Genomic DNA, 24,345 nt, shown 5'->3' with positions numbered 1-24,345 from the left:
TTTGGAAAAAGGCTGCAATGAAACAAAGAGTGAAAAATTTAAAGGGGTCTGAATACTTTCCGTACCCACTGTATATCCTTGTGTGTCTCATTAAACCTTCAGAACACTGTGAACCAAACAACATTTTGTGTCACTTTGTTCTTTGAGCTTGCCAAGCCAGTAGGTGATAGGATCCAAACCACAGAACGTGGTCATGATTGAAATGTTTTCCAACATCCATGTACATATATGTACTAATGTCTTACTGTACAGTTTTTTTTTTGTCTTTCGTAGCAAATGCAGCAGCAGAACCCTCAGAAGGTGGAGGCCAGCAAGGTACCTGAGTACATTAAGAAGGCAGCTAAAAAAGCTGCAGAGTTCAATAGCAATTTTAACAGGGAGCGTATGGAAGAGAGGAGGGCGTACTTTGACCTTCAAACACATGTAAGTCCAAACAGGTGCCTCAGCTAACTCAACGAGATTCTACACAAATCTAGAAATAGAGCTTTGTCTTACAAAATTCTGTTTTGTGTGTTTTCTCAGATTATCCAAGTGCCCCAGGGCAGGTTCAAGGTGCTGGCTCCAGACCTGACAAAGACAGGGCCTTACCCTGTGGCTCTTATTCCAGGACAGTTCCAAGATTACTACAAAAGGTACACTACACACTTAGATAATTGCTTGGCTTTACAATTTGCCTCTATGTATTTAAGATAAAAAACTCAAAATGATGTTCTCTTTTCCTAAGTGAAACGGTGTTTTCTGGATAGGCTTTCAGCCTGCATTATTCGTTGCTATGCTGAATGTTTTATCCTGATACATCATTGTGTTGTGAACGACAGGTACTCTCCCAATGAGCTGCGATACTTGCCATTGAACACAGCTCTGTTCGAGCCTCCACTAGATCCAGAGCTCCCTGCGCTGGACTCAGAACCAGACTCAGACGACGCAGAGGATGGCAAGGGTGACAAAAAGAACAAGTCATCTGTAAGACATTAGGCTGTGTACAACTCCTCTAGTAACCTATCTGTGTCAGATCAACCATCAGTGATGGATTAGTGGTACAGATGCTTAATGGTAGAAGTTTATTATTAATTTATATATTTATTTATTATACATTTTTCAGTTCAATTTTATTTATAGTATCAATTCATAACAAGAGTTATCTCAAGACACTTTACTGATAGAGTAGGTCTAGACCTGCTGTGGTTGCAAAGCAAAATTGAAACCTTGCACATCAGCAAAGTGCAGCTGTACAGCTGTGGGTCTGGCCTGTACCAGTTATTGTTCCTGCAAAGGTAATGATGGTATATGCTGCAACATACTTACACAACACCAAGAACACAAAGACAGGGATGAAGAGTCTGGAGAAGATGATGTCAGAACAGATGAGGATAGTGAAGGTGATGAGGCTGCCTTTGGTTAATTAATTGTGAGGCACAGCAGTTTGCCTGAAGGTGGTAGCCAGTGTGTGCTTTGTGTGGTGCGGAGGTTAGGCCCTCTTGGATCTGGCTGAGTTTTAACTGGGTCCTTGTTGGATCCTGCAACTTTCAGACCAACCTCGGCAGCCATTTGGGTGTTGCCCTAGTGAGTGTCTTGTGTGGCATGTATATAGTGTATATTTGTACATTGTTTGTTGATCACACATGGTGATTAGGGGATGCCATATCATTGGGTGTCTTAAAGAGCTACCCCATGAATATGTGTCGTACTGTTGCAGGATCCAAGAAATGTCAAATACCCACATTGCTATTTCCTCCAGAAATACATAACATTCAGCCAAACAAAGATTCATCATTTATCCAAAAATAATTGAATATTCAAAAGTGTCAGGAGGGGATTCACAGTGCAGTCATGATTCTGAAATGTAAGATTACTGTGTTTACCATAAATATAACCTATAATTATGCCTGGAAGTAATCAGAATTTGCCTAAATAAATCAAAATATGTACTATAATTAGCGCTTTAAAATCTGAAAATGCCAGAAATAAAGTCAATATCCTTTGAAAACCTCTAAAACCAATCACATATTTTAGAAATTGGCCATACAGTGCAAAATATGTGATCAAAATGGACGATGAAGCTAATAATGCTAATTGGGCTAATTTTAAAAATATATGCAAATTAGCATCCAGCAGTTTATGTATAACGGGGACCCATACTTTACGTTACTGCAATAAAACTTTCATGTACTCAACATTTCTGGGTCCACCTAGTTGAGCAAGCATTTAGTGTGACTGTGGTGAGTAAAAACTCGTTTTAGGAAGAAACCTCAGACAGACCTAAGCTCTTGGCAGTTGGTGTCTGACTCTGCCGGTTGAGGGTGTGATGAATAGTGGCAATAATAATAAGATGGCATCAACTCAATAATCTACCTTTACTAAACTTGACTCAGCTAATAAAATGCTTTATTTCACATCACTCGTAAACCCTTTGGCCTTCCCTCTTCCTCCCACCTTTTCTCTACAGGACAGTTCTTCAGGCAATACAACAGACGTTGAGAGCCAGGAGGGAGGAGGTAGACTGGGCAACAAGTCCAAGGCCAAAGACAGGACATCCACGCCGGGGAAAGATGGCAGCCAGCGCCATTCTGCCTCCCACAAAGCCACCCCAGGGTACAAGGTAGAGGACAAAAGCACCTGAACTCTTCTTCAACAACAGCAGCAGCACTTTTATACCCCCCCTCCTCTTCTTTCTACTGCTACCACTCCCTTACTCAATCCATTCTGCACCCCTCACTAGCTTTCTTCACTTTGTTCTCCGACTTCTACAGTTTGTCAGCTTTTCAGCTGGGACAACCTGGTACACACACACACACACACACACACACACACACACACACACACACAAACACTGGGGGTCCTGTCTTCAGTTTTTGTTTTTATGATTGCCACATGGCTTTTTTTTCTGTGAGCAATAAGAACATTTTAAAGGAACACTTGTTTCTTTTTCACTGCACTTTTTGGGGTTTTCAGCGAAGACAAATTAGAACTTTTTGAAGTTTTTCCTTTTGAATGTCTTTAATATACCTCTTGTCTGTCCTCACTTGTCAAAAAAAAAAGATACTTCCTAGACAAGTATTTGGATGTTGGCTGCTAGTTTTTCTGTTTCATTTTTGAAAAGAAAAGTCGTTTTGTTACTCTAATATAGAAAATATAAACCACATACAGTTTGTGGTTGCTTTTAAAAACGTAGTTGATGTTAACACTAGAGAATTTTAACATTTATATCTAAAGTGTAGAATGCACTTAACCCTAATGTTTTCAGTGTTTATTGGTATGATAATATGCTTTGTTTATTACACCATGTGATGTACTGTTAAACTGTTTAGTATCAAACAGTTGTTTGACATGGGGTTTACCTGTCCCTATTATGTCATCTTGGAGCACTGAGGCCATGCTGACCTTGTTCACACTGTCGCTGAGCTGAGCTAGAAGTAGTTGCTGTCTGTTTAGGTTTTTGACTCTGCTGGACAAACCCCACACCAGCTTACTTTTCTTTAACACCCAGTCATGGCACGTTTTTCGTACTCATTTTAAATAAATGCATTTAATCTAAATGTTCAAAGGACTGTAGATGGGAAAATAGTATTATTTCAGTGTACTACTTGTTCCCTACAGCCCACTGTGCTAGTTGATTTGTGTTTAATTTTCCCCCAGCCTTGCAGAAGAAAATATTCAACAGATAAAATTTGCTGGTATTTTACCATTGATACGAGTATGATGGAACTGGGTACGTCCAGTTGAGTTCAGCTCAGCTTTGTGGTGTGGGCATGGTCCTTTTCTATTGTCTGTTTAAAACAGCTACCCGTTTTAGTGCGTTTAAGTTTGACTTCGCTTTGACTTGACCGTTAGTCATCAGATCATTTTGCATATGCTTTTGATCCCAAAGACATAGCATGTGGTAGCAAGAATTCACTAGAATTAGTCAGTAACATAATGTACCAGTACTCTATCAATTTGTGATGAGTACAAAAAGACTTAGATATGTAAAAGCTTTCAGGCATTTCTATTTTTGGAAAAAAAATGCAGCATACAAAGGTCAAGTATGTATGATCCATTTTTTTGTAGCTCTGGTTAACATGATATGTTAATGATTCCAGGATATTTTAAGATTATACATAGATGAGACATTATGGAGATACAAATATTCACTGTGTAATGCAGTTGCATACATTAATATTATATTAATCAGATTATATCTGACTATGAGTATTTTACTTTAAGAATATTTTCCTTGATATTGCTTTTAGTCAACCCAAAAATGTGCGGTGCTGGTTTGATTTTCAGAAGGAGCTCAAAAGGTTTTTATGTTGAATGTCAGATATATTGAATAAGGGAATGATTGATGAGGGCCATTGTTGTCACGAGGTTGAGTAGTTCAGTTTCATTCGATAATGTACATCATTTGGCCGAGGCAGACGAGTTTTGAGGCCCAGCTAACAGGTTGGCATTACCCTATCACTTATTTACATAATAGAAATCTCAGTTACAGTGAAAACATGATGTTTAAACCATACGATCCACTGATCTAAAGTCTGTGTGGTCAGCCAGTAAAAGGTTCCCACGTAATTGTTTCTCAGTATGTATGCCTCAGTGTCTGAATTATACATAATGTTTAGAGATATATGACTCTATACAAAAGCTACCAGATTATATAAAGCAAGCATGCCTGAAAGTGAGTTCTCTGAGAGTTTTTTTTCTTTTTATGTGCATCACATACAGCATTTTTTTGTTTGACCAAATTCAGTTAATATAGAATAAAACAGGATTCAACCTCATGAACTGCTCATGTTCTATTTTTCTGTGTGGATGTCTCCACTGAAGAGATGTGTTGGCATTAGGCAGACTCATTAGACCTGATAACGTTGGCTGGACACTGCTTGTAATGTAAGCATTTCATGTGTCCACAGATACATTTTTAAAGTTATAAAGAGTCAGTTTACAATAGCAATAGGGGCAATCTTTCCACTAAAGATTTCAGTAATGCAACGAGGCCAAAGGTAGGAACTGTTCAATTTTGAAATAGAAATGTATATTTGCATATGTATAGTGAGTATGTATGAAAATGTACACAAGGGGCTGCGTCCAGTTCTAACATGATCTTATTTCCCTCTCCTGCTGCTGTTTGTCTTTGTAGTTTAGTTCTCTGCTTTGTTTCTAGTCCTGGATTTTCCTCGTCACCAAACCATGTCCTTTATTGTCCCTTAGTTTTTTGTTCCCACTGCTAATAAGTATAACCTGCTCACTTCCTGTCAGAAGAGATTTTAATGAAGGGTGTCACTATCTTGAGGATTTAGTTAGTCATGTTTCCCTTGTGAATAACGGTCCAAATATATAAAATATTGAACATAAAATAATTAAAACATCTCTGTTTTAATTGTATGGCTTCCTGTAGAGGTGTTAGTTTTAAGGGTTAAAGGTTTTACCATTGTGACATACTGATTTAAATAGCCCCAATCCTCCTTATCTTCTGCTCCGGTTCTATCCTCTCTGAACCGGTTGCACTGACAGGTATGATGTTTAGAAAGCAACTGCCAGATCCTTAGTCTGTCTGCTATACTAACACTACAGTGACAATAAATCTAACGTAGACTACAGGTGTCACATGCGTGCAAGAAGGTCTTGTTAGTCACTATACTTTTCTGGTATTTGCACCCTGAGATAGGTTCAAATGTCTTGTACTTTGTGCACTGTTGCAGTTTAGTGTGAAGAATTATGTTTAGTGCTCTGAGGCCCAGTAACCTGGGGATGCTCCTTGCCACAAATACTAAAAACAACAAGTAACTAGATCGGTAACAAACTTTGTTGGACGGAAGCTTTGATGCCAAGTGATGCAATTTGTGTTTAATCAATCAACACGTAATTCATGTATTATGCCACCAAAAGTGGAGTTTTTCTCCAGGCATTGAACATTTGTTGAACTACTATTGTTGTTGAACTACAATTTCAAGGATACACATGGTTTTTATAGCATTATTCTGCCCTTGCAGCCTAAGGTCATTCCCAATGCTATATGTGGCATTTGCCAGAAGGGTAAAGAAGCCAACAAGAGGGGCAAGCCAGAGGCTCTCATTCACTGCTCCCAATGTGATAACAGCGGTGAGTTCACACAGTTCCCTGTTTTTTATATTTTGTTTTTTATATGTACTGTACAACATCAGCACAATTTAGCCACTTTTAACGCCAGGTGTATTTGTTTTTGTCTAAACTATCCCCATTATAAAATTATTAACATAAGCAGTAACCATTAATCAGTTTTCCATCTGACTCTAATTCATCATTTAACATCAGTGGTACATACAATTAACAGATGATTGAAGTGATTGTCATTGACTAATGGACCATTTCGTTTTATCGGTGAAAGTAAATGTTCAGTTGTCCATTGTACCACCAGTCAACTTAATTTTATTGTGTGTAAGCAAAGCAAGTTTTACATTTGGACGTAAATGTTTATACTGTCCTGTTTATCTGCTGTGAGTGTTGACATTTAAACAGTAAAGCTTGTGTAATTTCAAGTAACATATAATTCACTTAAAAGGATATACATGTACACCAACAAGAGTGTCTGTGCAGCTATTCATCTAAAGGCTGGATCAAACCTTACGATTACGACATGTCACACAATCATCAAACTAGTTTGTTTTTTAGATAGTCCTGCTTTATATCAAAGGGTATCTGTATATTTGTTAAGTATTTCTGACAATACTTATTTTAGAATAGATGTGAGTAGGTTCTAGATGTCTCTTTTTTTAATGGTGGTGTCTTCTCTGAAATAACAGGACAATGAATTTAGTGGAAGGGCCTGTTCACCTTATGTCTGAATTTGTGTCTTTTGTGTTTTTGTGTCTGTGTGTATGCGGTGTTTGCTTATTTCTGTGTGTGCGGCTCTGTTTATGCATGTTTGCTTCTGTGCATGTGAATCTGTGTCCGTACACTTTAGGCCACCCATCCTGCTTGGACATGAGCAAGGAGCTGGTGGGTGTGATCCAGACGTACTGCTGGCAGTGTATGGAGTGTAAGACGTGCACCGTTTGTCAGCAGCCCCACCATGAGGACGAGATGATGTTCTGTGACAAATGTGACCGAGGATACCACACGTTCTGCGTAGGCATGGACTCGATACCTACTGGTAAGTGTACGCACGCACACGCACGCACACGCACACACACATGAACGACATGGGGAGACAGGAGTCTGGATTTGGCATTAAACTCGGTAACAAACACTATGAGTAGTGATGGCAGTCTGACTCTGAAGCTTCGAGACGTGCTTCAAACCATTAACTACAATTCAATTTGAACCAGTGCTCCGGAGTATGCTTTGGTATGGAATCACTTGACACATGACGTCCGAAGCAGCAACTGCGTCATTCTCTGAATGAATCAGCTGACACAGGAACCAGTTAGGTGCTGCCACTGCAACTGCCAAAACTGCTGGCGTCATCCGTTCTCTCTGAACGAATTTTCTCTAAATGTGGAGAGGTTGTAAGCAAAAAAATTAACAGGCTCAGTCTAGAAAGTGTGGAAAAAATAGTGTTCCTTAATACAAATCTTTGCGTGTTCCCTGTCCCACAAACCCCCTGGCCATAGTTACACAAGCACACACAACTTGTGCCATATTTTCCCAGCACATCCTCTGTTTCCCCAGCACTCTTTCCCCAATACCCATTAATACAGTACACAAATTCATTAATCTTTATTTTAAAAAGAATGAATGAATCCAATTGTTAGTATACGTGCTTGTCACTAGTCTAAAAGCCTCCTGTCCATCCTGTTATCTTGTCGGGATAATTTAGATGCAGCCTTGTCACTTCAACAGGCAAGGTTGCTGTGACTAAAGCTTCTGCTAATGAACCCATTTTCAAAACAATTCCTCCAAGTGGTTCAGTGCTTCCCCAAAGCTTCATTTGCCCATCACTAACTATGAGCGAGAGAAAGACACTTACACATACAATTTCTATTATAGACATTCAATTAGTGTACCTGCTTTAAAAAAAAAAAGGTTTTGTGTTTGTCTCTTTTATAGCAATTCATTCATTCTCTCGGTCTCCTCAGGTCTTTGGGTATGTGAGGTTTGCGACAAAGATTTCACCACACCCAAGAAGAAGGGAGGAGCCAAAACACCTAAGAAGGCCAAGTCAGCTCAAAAATGATCCACAGCATCATTAACCACGATACATTGACCAAATTCAACACAAACGCACATCAAGTCATTTGTTCAATCATTTGCAGAAGCTAAATAATGTTAACAGCCAATCTGTAAATTAAATCCATCCAAATGTACTGCACTGAATCCTGTGATCTGCTGACCACTAACAGCCAGCTAACTCATTTCTGCAGTCGGAAATTTGTTTTAGTCTAACAAATGGTGCTTTTGATCCTGTACTGCTGAAAAAAAACCTCAATGTCAACGAGCTCACTGATGTAATTTAGTTACTCTCAAAACATTTTTGTCTGGTTTTGTATTTTTAATTAACATGTATTTAATGCGGCAGGCCAGTAAAAATAAATCAAATTGTTTAAGTATTGTCTTAAATGATGACATGGTGCTTTTGGTTCTGTGTGATGAAATGTAATAGACGCGGGCTGTGATCAACATGGCTGCAGAAGCTATTTATGCGAGTCTTGGTTACTGATACATAGTGTCTCAATTTACATGTATTGAATTTGATGTCAGCCATCGACTTTTGATTTGTATTTTAAAAATGTAACCACTCACTGCAATCACATTGACACTAACCACCCATCATCAATGATTAGTCAGCTGATATTTTTGCAGTCAGCTTGAAAGATATTTTTATGTTTTTTTGTTTGTTTTTTTAAATGATTTTTGTATTTTGTATTGTCCCTCGGTAAGCAGTTTGTTTGCAGTTTGGTGCTAATGTCATAGTCACTGAATTATTAAGTAATTAAGTCATTTGTTTTGTTTTTTTCAATAAAAATATACTTTAAAAGACTCCTATCTCTTTCCATATTGTTTAGTGTTTAATTGAATCCTAGTTTTGATACCAAAGAGCAAAACAATCTTTAGTGTACTGAAAAGGATGATTTGTACTGCTTAGTTTTTATTGTCATGTTTTACCTATTGGACTTATTAGAGTTTGAGCCTTTAAAGGTCCTTGAATGTTTGAGCAAAATATATGCAGGAAATTGAGTATTTGTGGAATTATTTGTGGGGATTTTAATGTAAAATTTTGATGCATTCAGTTATTGAACAGATAATTTAATTTATATTAATGCCATTTTCAAGACATGTCCCATAGATCTTTTTGGTCTAATAACTTACAGTCCGGCAAATCTGGAATGTGCAATTATTGTGTATCTGCATTTTAAGTGACACACAAATAATAAAGCATGACCTCGTGCTCTGCATCAAACAGCCTGCGGGGGCGCTCTTGCTCAGATTACATCTGAACACGCGGGTGTCTGACACTAAAAGAAGAGGCTGCCATATTGCAGTGAGACAGCGAGTTTACATTACCAAATCTTTAACACCTTTGTTTTCCTGCAATAAAAATGCTTTCTTCGCATACGTTTGAAGACCCAGGGAAGATGAGAGATTATCATTATACTGGTCCAGTAGAGCACCGGTTCTCACCATACTCTTTCAACGGAGGGTGAGTGTGATTTTTCAACCGCTTTCTGGTTTGCTAGCCTGCTAGCCTTCTAGCTAACGTTTACATCCAATTGGGCTGTCCTAACTAACGTTAGCTAACTAAATGAAACTAAACAAAAGTTAAATTGATGAAAAGTACGGAAGCAGAGTGTCTTTGTCCAAGACACAGAGCTTCCTCACTTAATATTAATATGCAAGTTAAGATAAAGACAAAGGTTAGCTAATAACAGTTTCAGTTTCGAAACAGTATCTTAGCTTTCGTTAGCCAGTGACTGGGACAACAGTCATTTTTTCTCTGTGGTGAGGTGGTTTATAAGATTCATAAACTACACTGTGTTTTGTCTCCCCACCCAAGAACCGTACTAGCTGTTGCTGGGGAAGACTTCGCCATCGTAGCCTCCGACACCAGGCTGAGTGAAGGCTACTCAATCCACAGCCGCGACTCACCAAAATGCTACAAGCTGTAAGTTTGCACCATCACTTAACTGCACTATCAGTGAAGGGCAGGTCGGCTCTATTAAGGCACCACATGTCAATCTTCAGCCGTTCGGTTCCGCCTTACCTTCTACTTTTATAGTTCTGTGTGAATTTGTTAAAAGCCTTGATCAGTTAAATTGGGAATGCAACCGCTGAAGTCACAGCAGCTCTGCTCGTATAACTACTCTAAAGATGGGCAGTGTATTTGGTTCCCGCTCTGTGCTCAGCGATTAGCTTTATCAAAGCACTATTTGGTATCTGTGGCTAAAAACACTTCATAGCCACATGAATCGAAGCCCATTGAACATTTTAATATGCTGATCGTCACTGTTTTTGTGCTTCTTCCTCCCCTCACAGGACAGACACAACTGTCATTGGCTGCAGCGGCTTTCATGGAGACTGCTTGACTCTGACTAAAATCATTGATGCTAGACTAAAGGTGGGCTGGTGCAGCATGGTTTTTCTCTCTTTAGTCTCATCCTGAAGGAAAACAATGACACGTGTGTTGGCAGCTTTAAAAATGATCTAATTCTGCTGACTGTCTTGCTTCTACTTGCACACTAGTGGCGTCTTTTGTAATGGTATCCAAGACAGTGTTTACGTAAAGCAGATATTCCAGTGTGCCTCCTTAATGATGACATTTGTATTTATATTTTTCAATCAGAATTATCCTAAAAATCTCCTACAGTGAAATATCTATATCTAAAAATGTCCTGTGTCACTTTGGGTAATTAAAAACAATAAGGACATCATCCTTGTTACTTTTCTCTAAGTGCATTGTGTCCTGCACCCCTACAAGACCTCCATTGGATGTTGCAGGTTACTTAATTGTAACTTACACCCTGCCCTCTCTCTCAGATGTACAAACACTCAAACAATAAGACGATGACCAGCGGCGCCATCGCAGCCATGTTGTCCACCATCCTGTACGGCCGGAGGTTCTTCCCCTACTACGTCTACAACATCATCGGAGGACTGGATGAACACGGTATATACTCCAATGCTGCTGACATTAAAGGTCCCATGGCATGAACATTTCTGTTTTTTGAGGGTTTTTTTTTATATATATTCATATGAGCTACCCCAGCCTGCCTTGCTGTCAGATATGTTATTAGGGGACCACTAATGCCTATATAAAAACATCCAAAGAGCGCCATGTCATGGGACCTTATTGTAAATGTATCACTTTGACTATGGTCTTTGTAATAACACTTTTTATTTGTAATATTTCTAATGTAGGCAAGGGAGCAGTGTACAGTTTTGACCCGGTGGGCTCCTACCAGAGAGACACCTACAAGGCTGGAGGATCAGCAAGTGCCATGCTACAGCCACTACTGGACAACCAGGTAAATATTACCCATTGCATGCAGACCTTTTGTTTCCATAATCCCATTATGTTTATGTCATCAGTATGGTTGGGTGCCTAATTTGTCATAATTTTGTGTGATCTGTAGAATGTTCTAAATAACAATGTTCTAATTTTAACAGTTTCGAAATTGAGAAGTTTGGATGTATTTATTACAACTGAAATTACACTTTATTACAAAGAGAGCAAAATACTGAAAAAGGTACTGTTGGTACTGGTACTGAAACCCAGGTATCAGTTCAAATGTGATCGGTACCCAACTTTAGTCATCAAATATTCAGACAATGCAGTGCTCCAACCAAGATTCCTTCCAACGGAATAGGTACGCTTACGTCTGTCTCTCTTTCCAACGTTCTTCCCCAGATTGGTTTCAAGAACATGGAGGGTGTGCAGCACGTTCCTCTCACTCAGGAAAAGGCGGTTCAGCTGGTCAAAGATGTTTTCATCTCAGCCGCAGAGAGAGATGTCTACACTGGGGACGCCCTTCGGGTCTGCATCATCACTAAGGAGGGCATCAGTGAGCAGACTGTACCACTGAGAAAGGACTGAGGAGGCATTAGTTCCCCTTTCTCTGCTTTTCTCTTTGGTTTGTTCTTTCCACATTCACCTGTTGGTGTTGGCCCCTTTAGAAACGTTTCAGAAAATAGGAGTGTTGATCCAGAATCTGCTTCTAGTGGCCACTTGGTTAGGCTTAATCTGGGGAGCGGATTTTCCATTTTCTTTTCTTTTTTTTTTATATCTGCTCAAAGGTTCCATCATTTGAAATCAACCATTTGGTACTGCTTACTACAGTTATTCCCTTCAGTTTCTGCTATTCCATCCTTGTATTTGTGCTCTAGCAATCTTATTCTAAATCAACACTCCTGTTCACTCATTCTGCCTAGACTCATCTCCTGTTTGGATTTTTCATTATGTTTTGGAAGGATACATACCCTGCTGTTCTTTTTACATTCTTAATAAATGTAAAGAATTGAAAAATTGTGTCTTCTTGTTCGTTGCGTGTTCTACACACATGGACACAAGAGGGACACACTCCATCTCGGGTAGCTTAAGCTTTTCTCAGTGTCGTCCTAAAATAAATTGAATCATCAAGTATTACTTTTCTCTCCTTAAAGACATTGATTTGTCTGGGATAGTGTTTTCTGAGTCAGTTTTACACAACAGTAGCATCTGGCAACACCATGCTTAGCTGAGTGAACCAAAGCCACGCTGACCTAATCCACTATAATACAGTAGGGTTTAAAAGTTTGGGCACACCAGGTAAACATTTGTATTAATGTGCATAAAGATGCCAAGAAAAGATGGAAAAATGTCCAAAAGGCATAAAATGACAAATTAGACATTCGTGTGATATCTCACAAAAAGTTATATTTTATTTCCATCATTTACACTTTCAAAATAACAAAACAAAAAAAAGGTGCCTACAAAAGTTTGGGCACCCTGCAGAGTTTATAGCATGCACCGCCCCCTTTGGAAAGCTGAGACCTGACAGTGTCAGGGATTGTTCTCAATCATCGTCTGGAAAGACAATGATTGAGATGTCAATCTTAAGGTTTTAAATGCCCATTTAAAATGCTTAAATGCTTCTACTAAGCAGTTTTCTAGAAAACTGAAACTGAAATAGCTGACGCTCATAAAGAAGGAGAAGGCTATAAGAAGATAGCAAAGCGTTTTCAGATGCCAACAACCTTTGTTTGGAGTGTAATTAAGAAATGGCAGTCATCAGGAACAGTGGAAGTTAAAGCAGATCTGGAAGACCAAGAAAAATATCAGACAGAACAGCTCGCAGGATTGTGAGAAAAGCAAGTCAAAAGCAACGTTGACTGCACGATCCATCCAGAAAGACCTGGCAGACACTGGAGTTGTGGTACACCATCCCACTATAAAGAGATACTTGTACAAATATGGTCTTCATGGAAGAGTCATCTGAAGAAAACTTCTTTTACGTCCTCATCACAAAAATTAGCGTTTGAAGATTGCAAATGAACATATAGACAAGCCTGATGTTTGTGGAAACAAGTTCTGTTGACCGATGAGCTTAAAATATAACTTTTTGGCCGGAGTGAGCAAAGGTACGTTTGGAGAAGAAAGGGCACAGAATTTAATGAAAAGAACCTCTGTCCAACTGTAAAGCATGGGGGGAGGATCAATCATGCTTTGGGGTTGTATTGCAGCCAGTGGCACAAGGAGCATTTCAGAAATAGAAGGATAAATGGATTCAATAAAATGTCAGCAAATTTTGGACACTAACTTGATACCATCCGTGAAAAAAGCTGAAGTTAAAGAGAGGATGGCTTCTACAAATGGACAATGATCCTAAACACATATAAATATCCCCGGTGGATCAAGAGGTGTGAACTAAAGGTTGCTCCATGGCCTTCACTATCTCCTTACAACAACATAAATGAAAATCTATGGATAGACCTTAAAAGAGCGGTGTGTGACAGACAGCCCAGAAATCTCAAAGAACTGGAAGACTTTAGTAAGGAAGAATGGGCGAAGATACCTCAAACAAGAATTGAAAGACTCTTGGCTGTCTCCAAGAAGCGTTCACAAGCTGTGATACTTGCCAAAGGTACAAGGTATTAACTCTGGAGGGTGCCCAAACCTTTGCAGATGCCATTTTTTTGTTTTCGGTTATTTTGAAAGTGTAAATGACGGAAATAAAATCTAACTTTTTGTGACATATTATACGAATGTCTAATCTGTCATTTGATGCCTTTTGAGAGATTTTTCCATCTTATCTTGGCTTCTTTATGCACATTAATACAAACTTTTACCTGGGGTGTCCAAACTTTCAAACCCCCCTGTGTGTTGTTTGTCGACAAACTGTATCCATCAAGTGGACCGTTTTTTATTTCACAATGTTGAGATTGACAAAATCACTGTTGTACACGCCACTGATCTGAATTAGAGCAACACTGTTGTCCTTATACATAAATGAAATATTCCAGTTTTGTGCAAGTAGTTTATTATTTGGTTTGGTAGTTTTTGTTCATTGTTCCAGTCCTGGGGAAGACTGAGCTGTACTAATTTGTTCTCTGATCATCTTATGAGCTGAAATGCAAGAGGATTTCAATTAACAGCAGTAAACCACCTGATCCAGGATTAAGGACCACCGCTCTGCAATACTCCATCCACGTATGCATATCCCTAGAGGTTATGGTGTCTTTAATTACTCCCACAAATTACAGCAGGTTCTCTCATTAATAAACATGTCTTAGTATGCACAGTGTGGTTGAAATGAACAAAAGCAGACACAGCATGCCTTTGATAAAACACGTCATTCCCATCTAAAAGTTACTCCTATAGACTGTAGGCCTCTCACTGTAGACATTTCAATCTGTCATAGCAGAAACAAAATACAGTCAAAACTAGTATGATGGCCCCATTCCATTTAGATGTCCCAGTTCCACAATTAGGTATTGTACAAGAGGGCTCAGTGGAATGACTTACTGGGAAACTTGCTTTCATTGGCAAATTCAAAACATATGGCGAGAAATTGTCCTATTGTGTTACTGCTATTGTATTAACAAATCTTCATAGTTCTATTATACTATATTCTACACTACTATAAATGACTTGTGGGTTTTGGGTATTGGGCTGTAGACTGTTATGGCTCCATTTTTCCTGCAGTTACCTCATACTACCTCTTCTCAGGATTATATTGTGTATCTAATTAGTGTGAGGTGTCTAATTTTCTAGCAATGTATTATTATGCTTTATGTTTTACCTAAATAACTAAATATAAGCTTGCAAGCGGGAACCTACATTTGACTGAATGAACACTGTGCTTCTGTTTAATAAGATACCATCTGTGATATAATTTCTCCTGGAAGAGTGAAAACAAAGACATTCCTTTTTATGCTCAGCTGGAAAAAAAACTAAAACACTCTGACATTTTATTTATTTTTATTAACCCAAGCAAATCAGCAACTGTAACGAAGTGTTTCCTCAACAACTGTTTTAATAATCAAAGGCTCTATCATACACAGACATGGACACAGGTAGTGTACTCAGGCGTAGTACTGAAGGTTGGCCTTCTTCTTGGCTTGAACCTCCAGGATTCCCTCCATGTAATCTTCATGGTTCAACTCTGTGGCCCCACGGCGCAGCGCGATCATGCCGGCCTCCACACACACAGCTTTGCACTGGGCTCCGTTGAAGTCGTCGGTGCAGCGGGCCAGCTCCTCATAGTTGACGTCAGGACTGACGTTCATCTTGCGGGAGTGAATCTGCATGATGCGAGCTCTGGCCTCCTCGTTTGGCATGGGGAACTCAATCTTTCTGTCCAGACGACCTGAACGGAGCAGCGCGGGATCCAAGATATCCACTCGGTTGGTGGCAGCAATCACCTAGAATAAAATAAATGTATGTAGTTATACTGTAGTCATCATACTTTATGGTGATCATTAAAGAGACAGAAAAGTTGGAGCTAAGTAAAAAAAAAAAGTAAACTTGGTTGAATCCATTAAACTTTTTAATGAGTAGTTTGAAAAGCATTTAAGTTTGAGCTGTCCTGTGTGCCCAATTTTTTAAACACACACACACACACACACAGTTTTGTTGTCAAAGTAACAACACAGAGAAATTACTGAGTCCAATCCCATAATGATACTCAAGAATGTCAATATACTGTATGCATAGTTTATATAAACATGAAGACAGGTTTTTTTGGTGGCGTCATATTTACCTTGACCTGCATGTTGGGCTGAAATCCGTCCAGCTGGTTGAGCAGCTCCAGCATGGTCCTCTGGACCTCTCTGTCTCCAGCCTTCTCGCTGTCAAACCTCTTGGTCCCGATGGCGTCCAGCTCGTCGATAAAGATGATGGATGGGGCTTTCTCTTTGGCCAGCGCGAAGGCGTCTCTCACTAGCTTGGCTCCATCTCCGATGAACATCTGGACCAGCTGTGGACCGGCCAGCTTCAGGAAGGTGGCCTTGGTCTGAGCGGCGCACGCCCTGGCCAGGAGGGTCTTCCCAGTGCCAGGTGGCCCGTACATCAGGACCCCCTTGGGTGGCTGGATGCCAAGGTTTTCAAACTTCTCCTTGTGGTTCATGGGCAGGACGATGGCCTCCACCAGCTCCTGGATCTGCTTGTCCAGCCCTCCAATGTCACTGTACTGCTCTGTGGGGCGCTCATCCACCTCCATGGCCTTGACTCTGGAGTCATACTCGGTGGGTAAGGTCTCCAGGATCAGGTAGGAGTCCTTGTTGACACCCACCAGGTCTCCGGGCTTCAGCTTCTCGGCGTCCACCAGCCCGATCACGGGCAGGAAGTAGGTCTGTCGAGTGGAAGTCTTAATGACGGCGCACTTTCCTTTTCTCTGAGAGTCCAGGTCCACATTAGCCCCGTCCTCCTCCTGGTCGTTGGGGTCCACATCCAGCAGCTCAATCACGTTAGACACAAGGTACGGCAGGGTTTTGTTCACCTTTATCTTCTCCGTGTTTTCTTTGATTTTATCCTTCATAGCCTGCAGCTCGTGGGTCACCCTCAGCACTTCGCTCTTCATAATCTTTATCTCGCTGTCGAGGAGACGAGTTCGCTGAACGATCTCGTCTGTGGACATTTTTAACACTTCTTCACCGATTCCATCTTCCACTTCGTCCCAAACTGATTTGTCACTCAGGGACGCCATCTTTGCTCTGTCTGCGGTGAACTGTGACACGGCAGAAAATAAAGGTTCTACTTCCGGCTCCTGGCTACATAACTTTTCCACACACACAAAACGGGAAATATTGTAGACATTGTAAAAAAAAGAAAATCTGTCTTTAAGTATAAAGGTATTGTTTTTGTAAGTAATATATGTCATGCTGACAGTTCATTGTTTAGTTATGAACTTTTAATTTTTTTATAAGTGTAACGATTTAAGAATTAAGATTTGTTACATTGATGCAGTTAACGATTTACTTCTTTTCGTAAGAATTAAATTACTTATTGTTTTTTTATCACATTTTTTAAAAAACATATAAGAATGCCTTTATCCTGAAACTGAATTATTTTCCCAGTTTCACTTTTTTATAAAATATAAAATATTAACCCCAAATATTCTGGTATGTATACATACAATGATAAAACACATAACAAATTGTTTATTCTTTAAGTTCAAGTGCAAGAATATTCAATATCAAGTCTCAGGGCAAAGGGGTTTGGATAACATTATATGGAATGGCTATGGTACCAATAAGATTAAATAAGCATTGAATGTTTACACACTACTTGTCTACAAATATTGTATTTATCCAAATTATTAGATATTGAAAAGAATTGTAATTTTTGTATCAAACCAGAATCTGTAACACATTTATTTTACAATTGTTAACATTCAGTTCAGTTGACTTGAATGACAAATTATCTCTTGTGTAAAACTAATCATAATATCTACATCGGGTGTAATAATTTGATTTTTATATTTTAACACATGATAATTGTAACATGTAATTTATTGCAAACGTATTGGTTTTATTTGCTAAATTTTACTTTAGTAAATGCAACAGAAGTTACCACAATTTCCCTGTTTTATGTGTTCTCTTTCTATAAGAATACTGTATCTTTTTGTCTCTTAGCATAACTTTGTATTATTGAAGTTTATGTATACCCATGTTACGTTTTAATCACTATTTGTACACAAGTATTTGTCTGAAATGTTTAGTTTTTTTGTAATAAAGGTGTTGAAAAAAAGAAAAAATTCTACTTCCGGAAGAAGCCGACGAGGACTCTCATGAGCGCCGCGGAACAAGATTGAGGATGAAACAAACCTGAGGCTGAAGTCATTTGGTGCGTGTGGAGGTTTGAACTGCGAGAGTGTGAGTGTAAGTTGACGGGCATTGCACTGTGGTGCGCTGGCAAATGTCAAAGGGATTTGCAATTCTTTTTAGCACATAAAGTCACTGCTTTAACTGTGGCGACAACGCGTTTTTTAGCTAGCTAGTGTTGCTAATATTAGCTCTGCGGCTAACTTCAGCTAGCCTGTGTGTTTATGTTTCATTTCGGAGGTTGTCAAAATATCCTGCTAGAAGACTAATTGGATAAAGTTATATACACATTTGTCACCCGTTATTGCACACTAAACTACTTAAAGTGCACTTAATGCACTGGGGCCAAAATAAATGAACAAGCTTACGTTAAGTAATGTTAAAGCTTAAGCAGCGAATGTGTTCGCGCCACCGCTGCAGCTGCACAAGTTCAGCTTTATGTCATTTCTTACGTTTTTTTCGCTTAACATTGACGAGCCACTGTGTTTAATAACTACCAGTAATGAAGCTTGTCTCATTGGGTCTGTCCATCTTTTCAGTCAAAGCATAAGGCAAAGGGGCTGCCAAAGAGAAGAAAGAAGAAGAGGGTTTTTCTACAGTGCCCAGTCCACTGTAGTCGGTGTTCGCTGTAAAATAGACTCTACACGCACAACTTTGAAGCACCTGCTGTGTGAAGTTACTTCCTGCTGTTGGGTGACAGTGGACTAACGCGAGGAGCTAAAGAGATGGACCAGAACAACAGTATACCACCCTTCCAGGGGCTGGCCTCCCCTCAGGTAACAACACTAGTTTCAAGTATTTTATGACATTTTAAGACATTTTAAAATAAATTTGCCTTCTCACCAACGCAAGGTCCTAGCTTGCTGTAGCTGCCCAGCACATCCACGTTAAAACACTTGAAAATAGCTACTCAAACAAGCTTAACATGTGGCAACAATGATTTGAAACATGTTTTAAGTCATCTTTTAAGTCAGTTACTTGTTACTTTCACAGGTAATATAGACATTAGAGATTGTGCAAGTCGCAGCAGTTTTAAAATTTCCTTAAATACTTGGCTGAAAGCAAAATCAACTATGTGATCATTGATCTTACTATAACATGGAATATATATTTTTATAGATTGGTTTATATGTTATGTAATGCTTGTTAAATATTTAAGTTTCTATCTGTTTTGATAGAATTGTCTGTATTGCTCTTTTAACACCCTTGCCCAGGGACCACGGATGTAAAATAGCTGGATAGATAACTCTGGTACAGGGCTTGAACTGTGCATGGTCCCTGACATTTAAAATAATATATAATAAAATACACCTCAACCCATGTACCAATGATATTCATTGCAATGAATGGATTTTTGCATTATCATTTTTCAGTATCCTTTGCTCCCAATGTGGCTTTTCTGCTCAATTCCCAACTCAGTTTTTTTTGTGTCCTTGTGCAGGGTGCCATGACCCCAGGCATGCCAATCTTCAGTCCTATGATGCCATATGGCTCAGGTCTGACACCCCAGCCCGTCCAGAACACCAACAGTTTGTCTATACTGGAGGAACAGCAGAGGCAACAACAGCAGCAGCAGGCACAGCAGGCAAACGCAGGTATAACACACACTGTAGCCACATTCCATCCTTTCCCAGTGTTATGAGGTCAGATCATAATACCCCAAGAATTGGAGTCCTCCCCATTTATATTTATGATTCTGAGGAAATAAAATGATCATCCATGTCGGAACCTTAGTTTAATTATAACATTGGTTCATATAATAGAGGAAATAATATGTTCTTTATTCTCCAGGCCTTCCTGGAACGTCGGGGCAGACCCCTCAGCTTTACCACTCCCAGACAGTTGCAGGCTCGACAACCACAGCGTTACCAGGGAACACCCCGCTCTACCACACCCCGCTGACACCCATGACACCTATCACACCGGCCACACCAGCCTCTGAGAGCTCTGGAATAGTACCACAGCTACAGTATGTATCCCATCAAATGGAGAAGTCGTCAAAGTATCAGTTTATGCCACTTGTACCAATCACACTTGGAAATTGTCTAGCTATACACACACTTTCCCTTTTGTTATGTTACGTTAGTCAGTGGTAACCGTTCAAATTAAGCTTGAACAATTCTTTCTTCTTTCTATGTATCTTACTTATATTTTTCTCTGTGCTCTTCTCATTTTCCCTACTTTAGAAACATAGTATCAACTGTAAATCTGGGCTGTAAACTGGACTTGAAGACCATCGCCCTGAGAGCCAGGAATGCAGAATACAACCCAAAGGTGAGACTGCCACACATTACATTGATCAGCTATTTTTCAAGGATGGGACTTTTTAGGTGATGGGGCTTAACAGAAATTATTTCAACATGAAATATTTCCCAAAAATGTTTCTATTGGGACTCTTTGGGTCATGCTAACTTGCATTCCCCACCTGTGTTGTAGAGTGGCCGGGAAATGTGGATTTGTCCATAACAACAAATATCAGGTTAAAAACCAATGGCACAGAATTGCCAGAAAGGCTAACTGCATAGGGAAAATCTACACACAGGCCAACTTGCATGTTGTTTTTGTTTATATGTGTGATTCTCTCAGCCACCAATTTTGGGTCATTATGTGTCCAAAATGTAAAACCTAATCCCTCCACACAGCTATATTTCTGTGGAAGCACTCCTATCTGAAGTAATAATCCTGCTCTTTATATTTCTTGTAGCGTTTTGCTGCAGTCATTATGAGAATACGAGAACCCAGGACCACTGCTCTCATCTTCAGCTCTGGGAAGATGGTCTGCACTGGAGCCAAGAGGTCAGAATACGGGTTATTTGCTGATCTTTCATGTTCTAAAGTTCAGAATAAAAAGCCATACTTTCACAGTAGCGATCTCTCTTGTAGAGATGCCAGACTTACTCCATCTTTCAATAAAATGTTCTCACCTTCTTGCCTTGTATCTTGTCACCTTTCATCTCCTTAATACTTGTCAAACTTTCTTGTTTTCCCCATAATCCGCCTCGCAACAACTCACCTTCTAGTGAGGAGCAATCGAGGTTAGCTGCCAGAAAATATGCGCGTGTGGTGCAGAAGCTCGGTTTTCCTGCCAAGTTCCTGGACTTCAAGATTCAGAACATGGTTGGAAGCTGCGATGTAAAGTTCCCCATTCGGCTGGAAGGATTAGTTCTCACACATCAGCAGTTTAGCAGGTCATTTTTGTTTGTTTTATGTCTTGTGTAGGTAAAAGCCATGGTTCCACATATGACCGCTGCGTTATGAGAATTTCCTGCTTGTGGCCACAGAGTGGGGCCACAGAAGGAGAGTCTAGATGGGGTTTGTTCTTGGTGACATGCTCCTATAGAAACAGAGTATCATCTGTAAGCATTTATGTGGAATTTTTTGCGACTTGAAATTTATGCATTTAAAAAAATTAAGCTAACACTTGTAATGATTTAAATAAAATAATTTGTCTGTTTCAGCTATGAACCGGAGTTGTTTCCTGGACTGATTTACAGAATGATCAAACCCAGAATCGTCCTGCTCATCTTTGTTTCTGGGAAAGTTGTACTCACAGGTAAGCCCTCTTAAGCTCTCTGCTAATGGCTTCACTTCACTTATTAGTAGTTATGATCATCTAACTATATTGGAGGAGAAAATTAATGTTTATTTCAGTTGAGCTTCTTATTTTTTGTTGAAACCAGCCTTGTGCTGCACTTTCTCGGCTCACAGGATATTGAAAACTGATTGAGTTTTTGTGCACAGTTGATGTGACAGATCTAGCCGTCTTTTAATCTGCATTTATTTTTTAGTTCTCGGGAGACACTCAGTAATTAGGTTTTAACAAAAATAATCAGTTGAGTATTTGATAATAATGTATTAGTGCTTTAGAACATGATAAATGTGAAACAATAGTAAACTATACTTTATTTCTCTCTACTGTAAAATCAAAATTTCAAATACAAAACCTTTGGTGTCTGGCGTTTTCTACTGCCAGAAAATGCTTGGTTACGTTGTAACCTCGGCTCTCTGAGGGACGAGACTCTCCACCATACACATGGAATAAGTAACAGTGTAACTGTTAGTTATACAGGAGAGAAGTCAGTTATCTGAGTATGTGGCAAAACCTTTTTAGTGCTCGGTTTTCATTTTGGGACTTTCAATTGAATAAAAGACTATATTCATTGTAATTTTCTGTAAAATAATATTAAAATGTCGTCTCGATCTCGCGAACTAAATCTCGTCTTGTCTCGTGAGCTGAGTGTCTTGTCACAACTCAGATACTGATCAATGTTTTATAGTTAAAATAGAATTTATAATTTTGAGAATTACAATAAATGGTTTTAAACAAACAATTTCTGGTAGCTTATTGAGCATGCTGATGTATCGGTCATAACACTATGACCTACAATAGAACTGGTAAGTTAGAAATGGAACAGATATTCCAGAACATGATTCATGGTTTCTGTCAGTTTTATAGGCATTGCCAGTATACCTCATTGTAATTAATATCTGTTTTGGTTTTTAAGGTGCCAAGGTGAGAGCCGAGATCTACGAAGCGTTCGAAAATATTTATCCCATCCTGAAAGGCTTCCGCAAGACAACGTAGAACCCGGAGCGCCTTGTTTTACCCCCGACTTTGTTTGACTGATTTTATTTTTTTTATTCACAAGAAGTGTCAACTACATGTTGACTTCTAAAAGTGGACTGCTGTTGCACAGGGATGTGAGTCATCATCGTTTTTCTGGGTTTTGTCCCTCCAGTGTTGCAGGTGATTTTTTTTTTGCCGGGCTTTGATCACAAGTGAAGGTGTATTTGACACAAAGACCGTTCATTTCAAACCCTTTCTCTGTTTTTCCTCTGTTATTTTTGGGTTTTGCGGTTTGTCCTGATCCCATCGCTGATTGTACATAAGACTGTAAAGAAATGTAAAAAGCGCTTGTTAGAAGAGAAGCAGTCTGATAACGACTGTTTTTAAGTTTTTATTTTAAGCCATTTTAAATAGTTTTGTACTTTACATTTTTATAAATTGTCCGCTCAGTCTCCAAATTGTATCCAAACATGTTGGTGTCTGTCAGACCCACATTCCAATCAACAGTGTTTAAGATTTTAGTGGAGTGCCTGTTAATGTCAAACTAAATCAGTAACTTTTACAATCGAAACAGTTGGATCTTGGTCCTAAATTCATAAATACTGTGAGTAGTTTCACTCTAAATTCTCACATTTTGACATAAAGTCCAGCCTGTTAAGCAGTAACTGAAGGTGAATGCTCTTACAGCTTAAATAAGTTAAACTAAATTGATCTAAATCAAAACATGAGGAAGAGACTGTTGGTAAGCCTCTTCTTTAACTTCTCGCTTGCATTCACAAGCACTAAAAAATTGCAAATGAACTATGCATTGTTTTTCCATATTTGTTTTTTGGCCATTCAAAAATATATTGCATTTTCTTTTAAAGAAGTAATATTGGAAAATGTAAATCTGCTGGTTGTTATAAATTTTTGGCACTTCTTGGTGAACTCCGGTCCGGTGACCGTCAGTTTCTCCATCTGTGTCCGCCACCTGACTTCTGTACGGACAGCAGAATGGCAAAGAGATTAGGAATTAATACCAAACTACATCTAGTATATTTAATACTTTGCTCTGTGATTCTGAGCTGCTGACAAGCAGGAGACCAGGAAGCCATGTCCTATCCCAATGCAATTCTGTTTCTGAAATTGTTCATGTGCAGCTCTGTGCATTAATAAATGTGTACATACTGGCTATCTTTTTATAAGCTGCTTCTTTTTCTACAGTAATGTTTTATACGGAAACAGCCTTTTTTATTTTGATTGAGAATCGATTTTGAATCGTATCGTGAGCCTTAAAATCGATGTTGAATCATGACATTTTCTGTGCGCCACTATTTACTTGCTGTACATCAAAGCTGAGTCCAATATAATTTTCAGCTTATTAAAGTAACTCAGAGCCACGTGTGTAGGCTTCAAGCTAGTGTTTTTAGTTATAGAAACCATTCACCAGACGTTATCAGATTTAATCGATTGTAATATTCTGGGCTGATATCGTTTTAAATACAAATTCGGTCAATTGCCAATAGTGATATTTTATTTTGGTTATCTACTCTATTTGTGCCAGGAAAAAAAATCATTATAAAAAAAGTTAAAAAATTTGCCTGATT

The 24,345-nt window shown here is 39.1% G+C and overlaps 4 protein-coding genes across 5 annotated transcripts in view; 3 read left to right on the top strand and 1 right to left on the bottom strand.

Annotated features, from left to right (window-relative positions):
* phf10 (PHD finger protein 10) overlaps window positions 1-8,676 on the top strand; it is a 12,129-nt gene extending 3,453 nt beyond the window's left edge. The window contains exons 6-12 of the mRNA XM_034876123.1: window positions 274-423; window positions 523-632; window positions 819-963; window positions 2,447-2,599; window positions 5,970-6,078; window positions 6,920-7,108; window positions 8,034-8,676. Of these exons, the coding sequence (XP_034732014.1) occupies window positions 274-423; window positions 523-632; window positions 819-963; window positions 2,447-2,599; window positions 5,970-6,078; window positions 6,920-7,108; window positions 8,034-8,131 (954 nt within the window). The 3' untranslated portion in view covers window positions 8,132-8,676. The remainder of the gene's footprint in view (window positions 1-273; window positions 424-522; window positions 633-818; window positions 964-2,446; window positions 2,600-5,969; window positions 6,079-6,919; window positions 7,109-8,033) is intronic.
* A 667-nt stretch (window positions 8,677-9,343) lies between these two features.
* Window positions 9,344-12,415, top strand: psmb1 (proteasome 20S subunit beta 1). The gene is made up of 6 exons (XM_034876191.1): window positions 9,344-9,595; window positions 9,950-10,057; window positions 10,429-10,510; window positions 10,930-11,059; window positions 11,311-11,417; window positions 11,801-12,415. The coding sequence occupies exons 1-6, from the start codon at window positions 9,495-9,497 to the stop codon at window positions 11,984-11,986; spliced, it is 714 nt and encodes a 237-aa protein (XP_034732082.1). The 5' UTR covers window positions 9,344-9,494; the 3' UTR covers window positions 11,987-12,415.
* A 2,917-nt stretch (window positions 12,416-15,332) lies between these two features.
* Window positions 15,333-17,114, bottom strand: psmc3 (proteasome 26S subunit, ATPase 3). The gene is made up of 2 exons (XM_034876137.1): window positions 16,131-17,114; window positions 15,333-15,792 (listed from the first exon to the last, which is right to left on the bottom strand). The coding sequence occupies exons 1-2, from the start codon at window positions 17,073-17,075 to the stop codon at window positions 15,454-15,456; spliced, it is 1,284 nt and encodes a 427-aa protein (XP_034732028.1). The 5' UTR covers window positions 17,076-17,114; the 3' UTR covers window positions 15,333-15,453.
* A 1,005-nt stretch (window positions 17,115-18,119) lies between these two features.
* tbp (TATA box binding protein) lies at window positions 18,120-23,172 on the top strand. Of its 2 annotated transcripts, none has more exons than XM_034876167.1 (9): window positions 18,120-18,249; window positions 18,732-18,968; window positions 19,634-19,787; window positions 19,984-20,161; window positions 20,379-20,466; window positions 20,897-20,988; window positions 21,213-21,380; window positions 21,651-21,745; window positions 22,698-23,172. In XM_034876167.1, exons 2-9 carry the CDS (start codon window positions 18,918-18,920, stop codon window positions 22,775-22,777), a joined length of 906 nt encoding a protein of 301 aa, XP_034732058.1. In that variant the 5' UTR covers window positions 18,120-18,249; window positions 18,732-18,917; the 3' UTR covers window positions 22,778-23,172. The 2 variants fall into 2 exon arrangements, with proteins under 2 accessions (XP_034732058.1, XP_034732065.1); XM_034876174.1 differs by having other exon boundaries at window positions 18,131-18,243.
* Window positions 23,173-24,345: the final 1,173 nt, after the last annotated feature.

This window comes from Etheostoma cragini, chromosome 1, assembly GCF_013103735.1.
Source record: "Etheostoma cragini isolate CJK2018 chromosome 1, CSU_Ecrag_1.0, whole genome shotgun sequence".
NCBI classification, from domain to species: Eukaryota; Metazoa; Chordata; class Actinopteri; order Perciformes; family Percidae; genus Etheostoma; species Etheostoma cragini.
The sequence above is the reverse complement of the archived record's forward strand: the minus strand, read 5'-3'. Positions and strand labels throughout refer to the sequence as shown.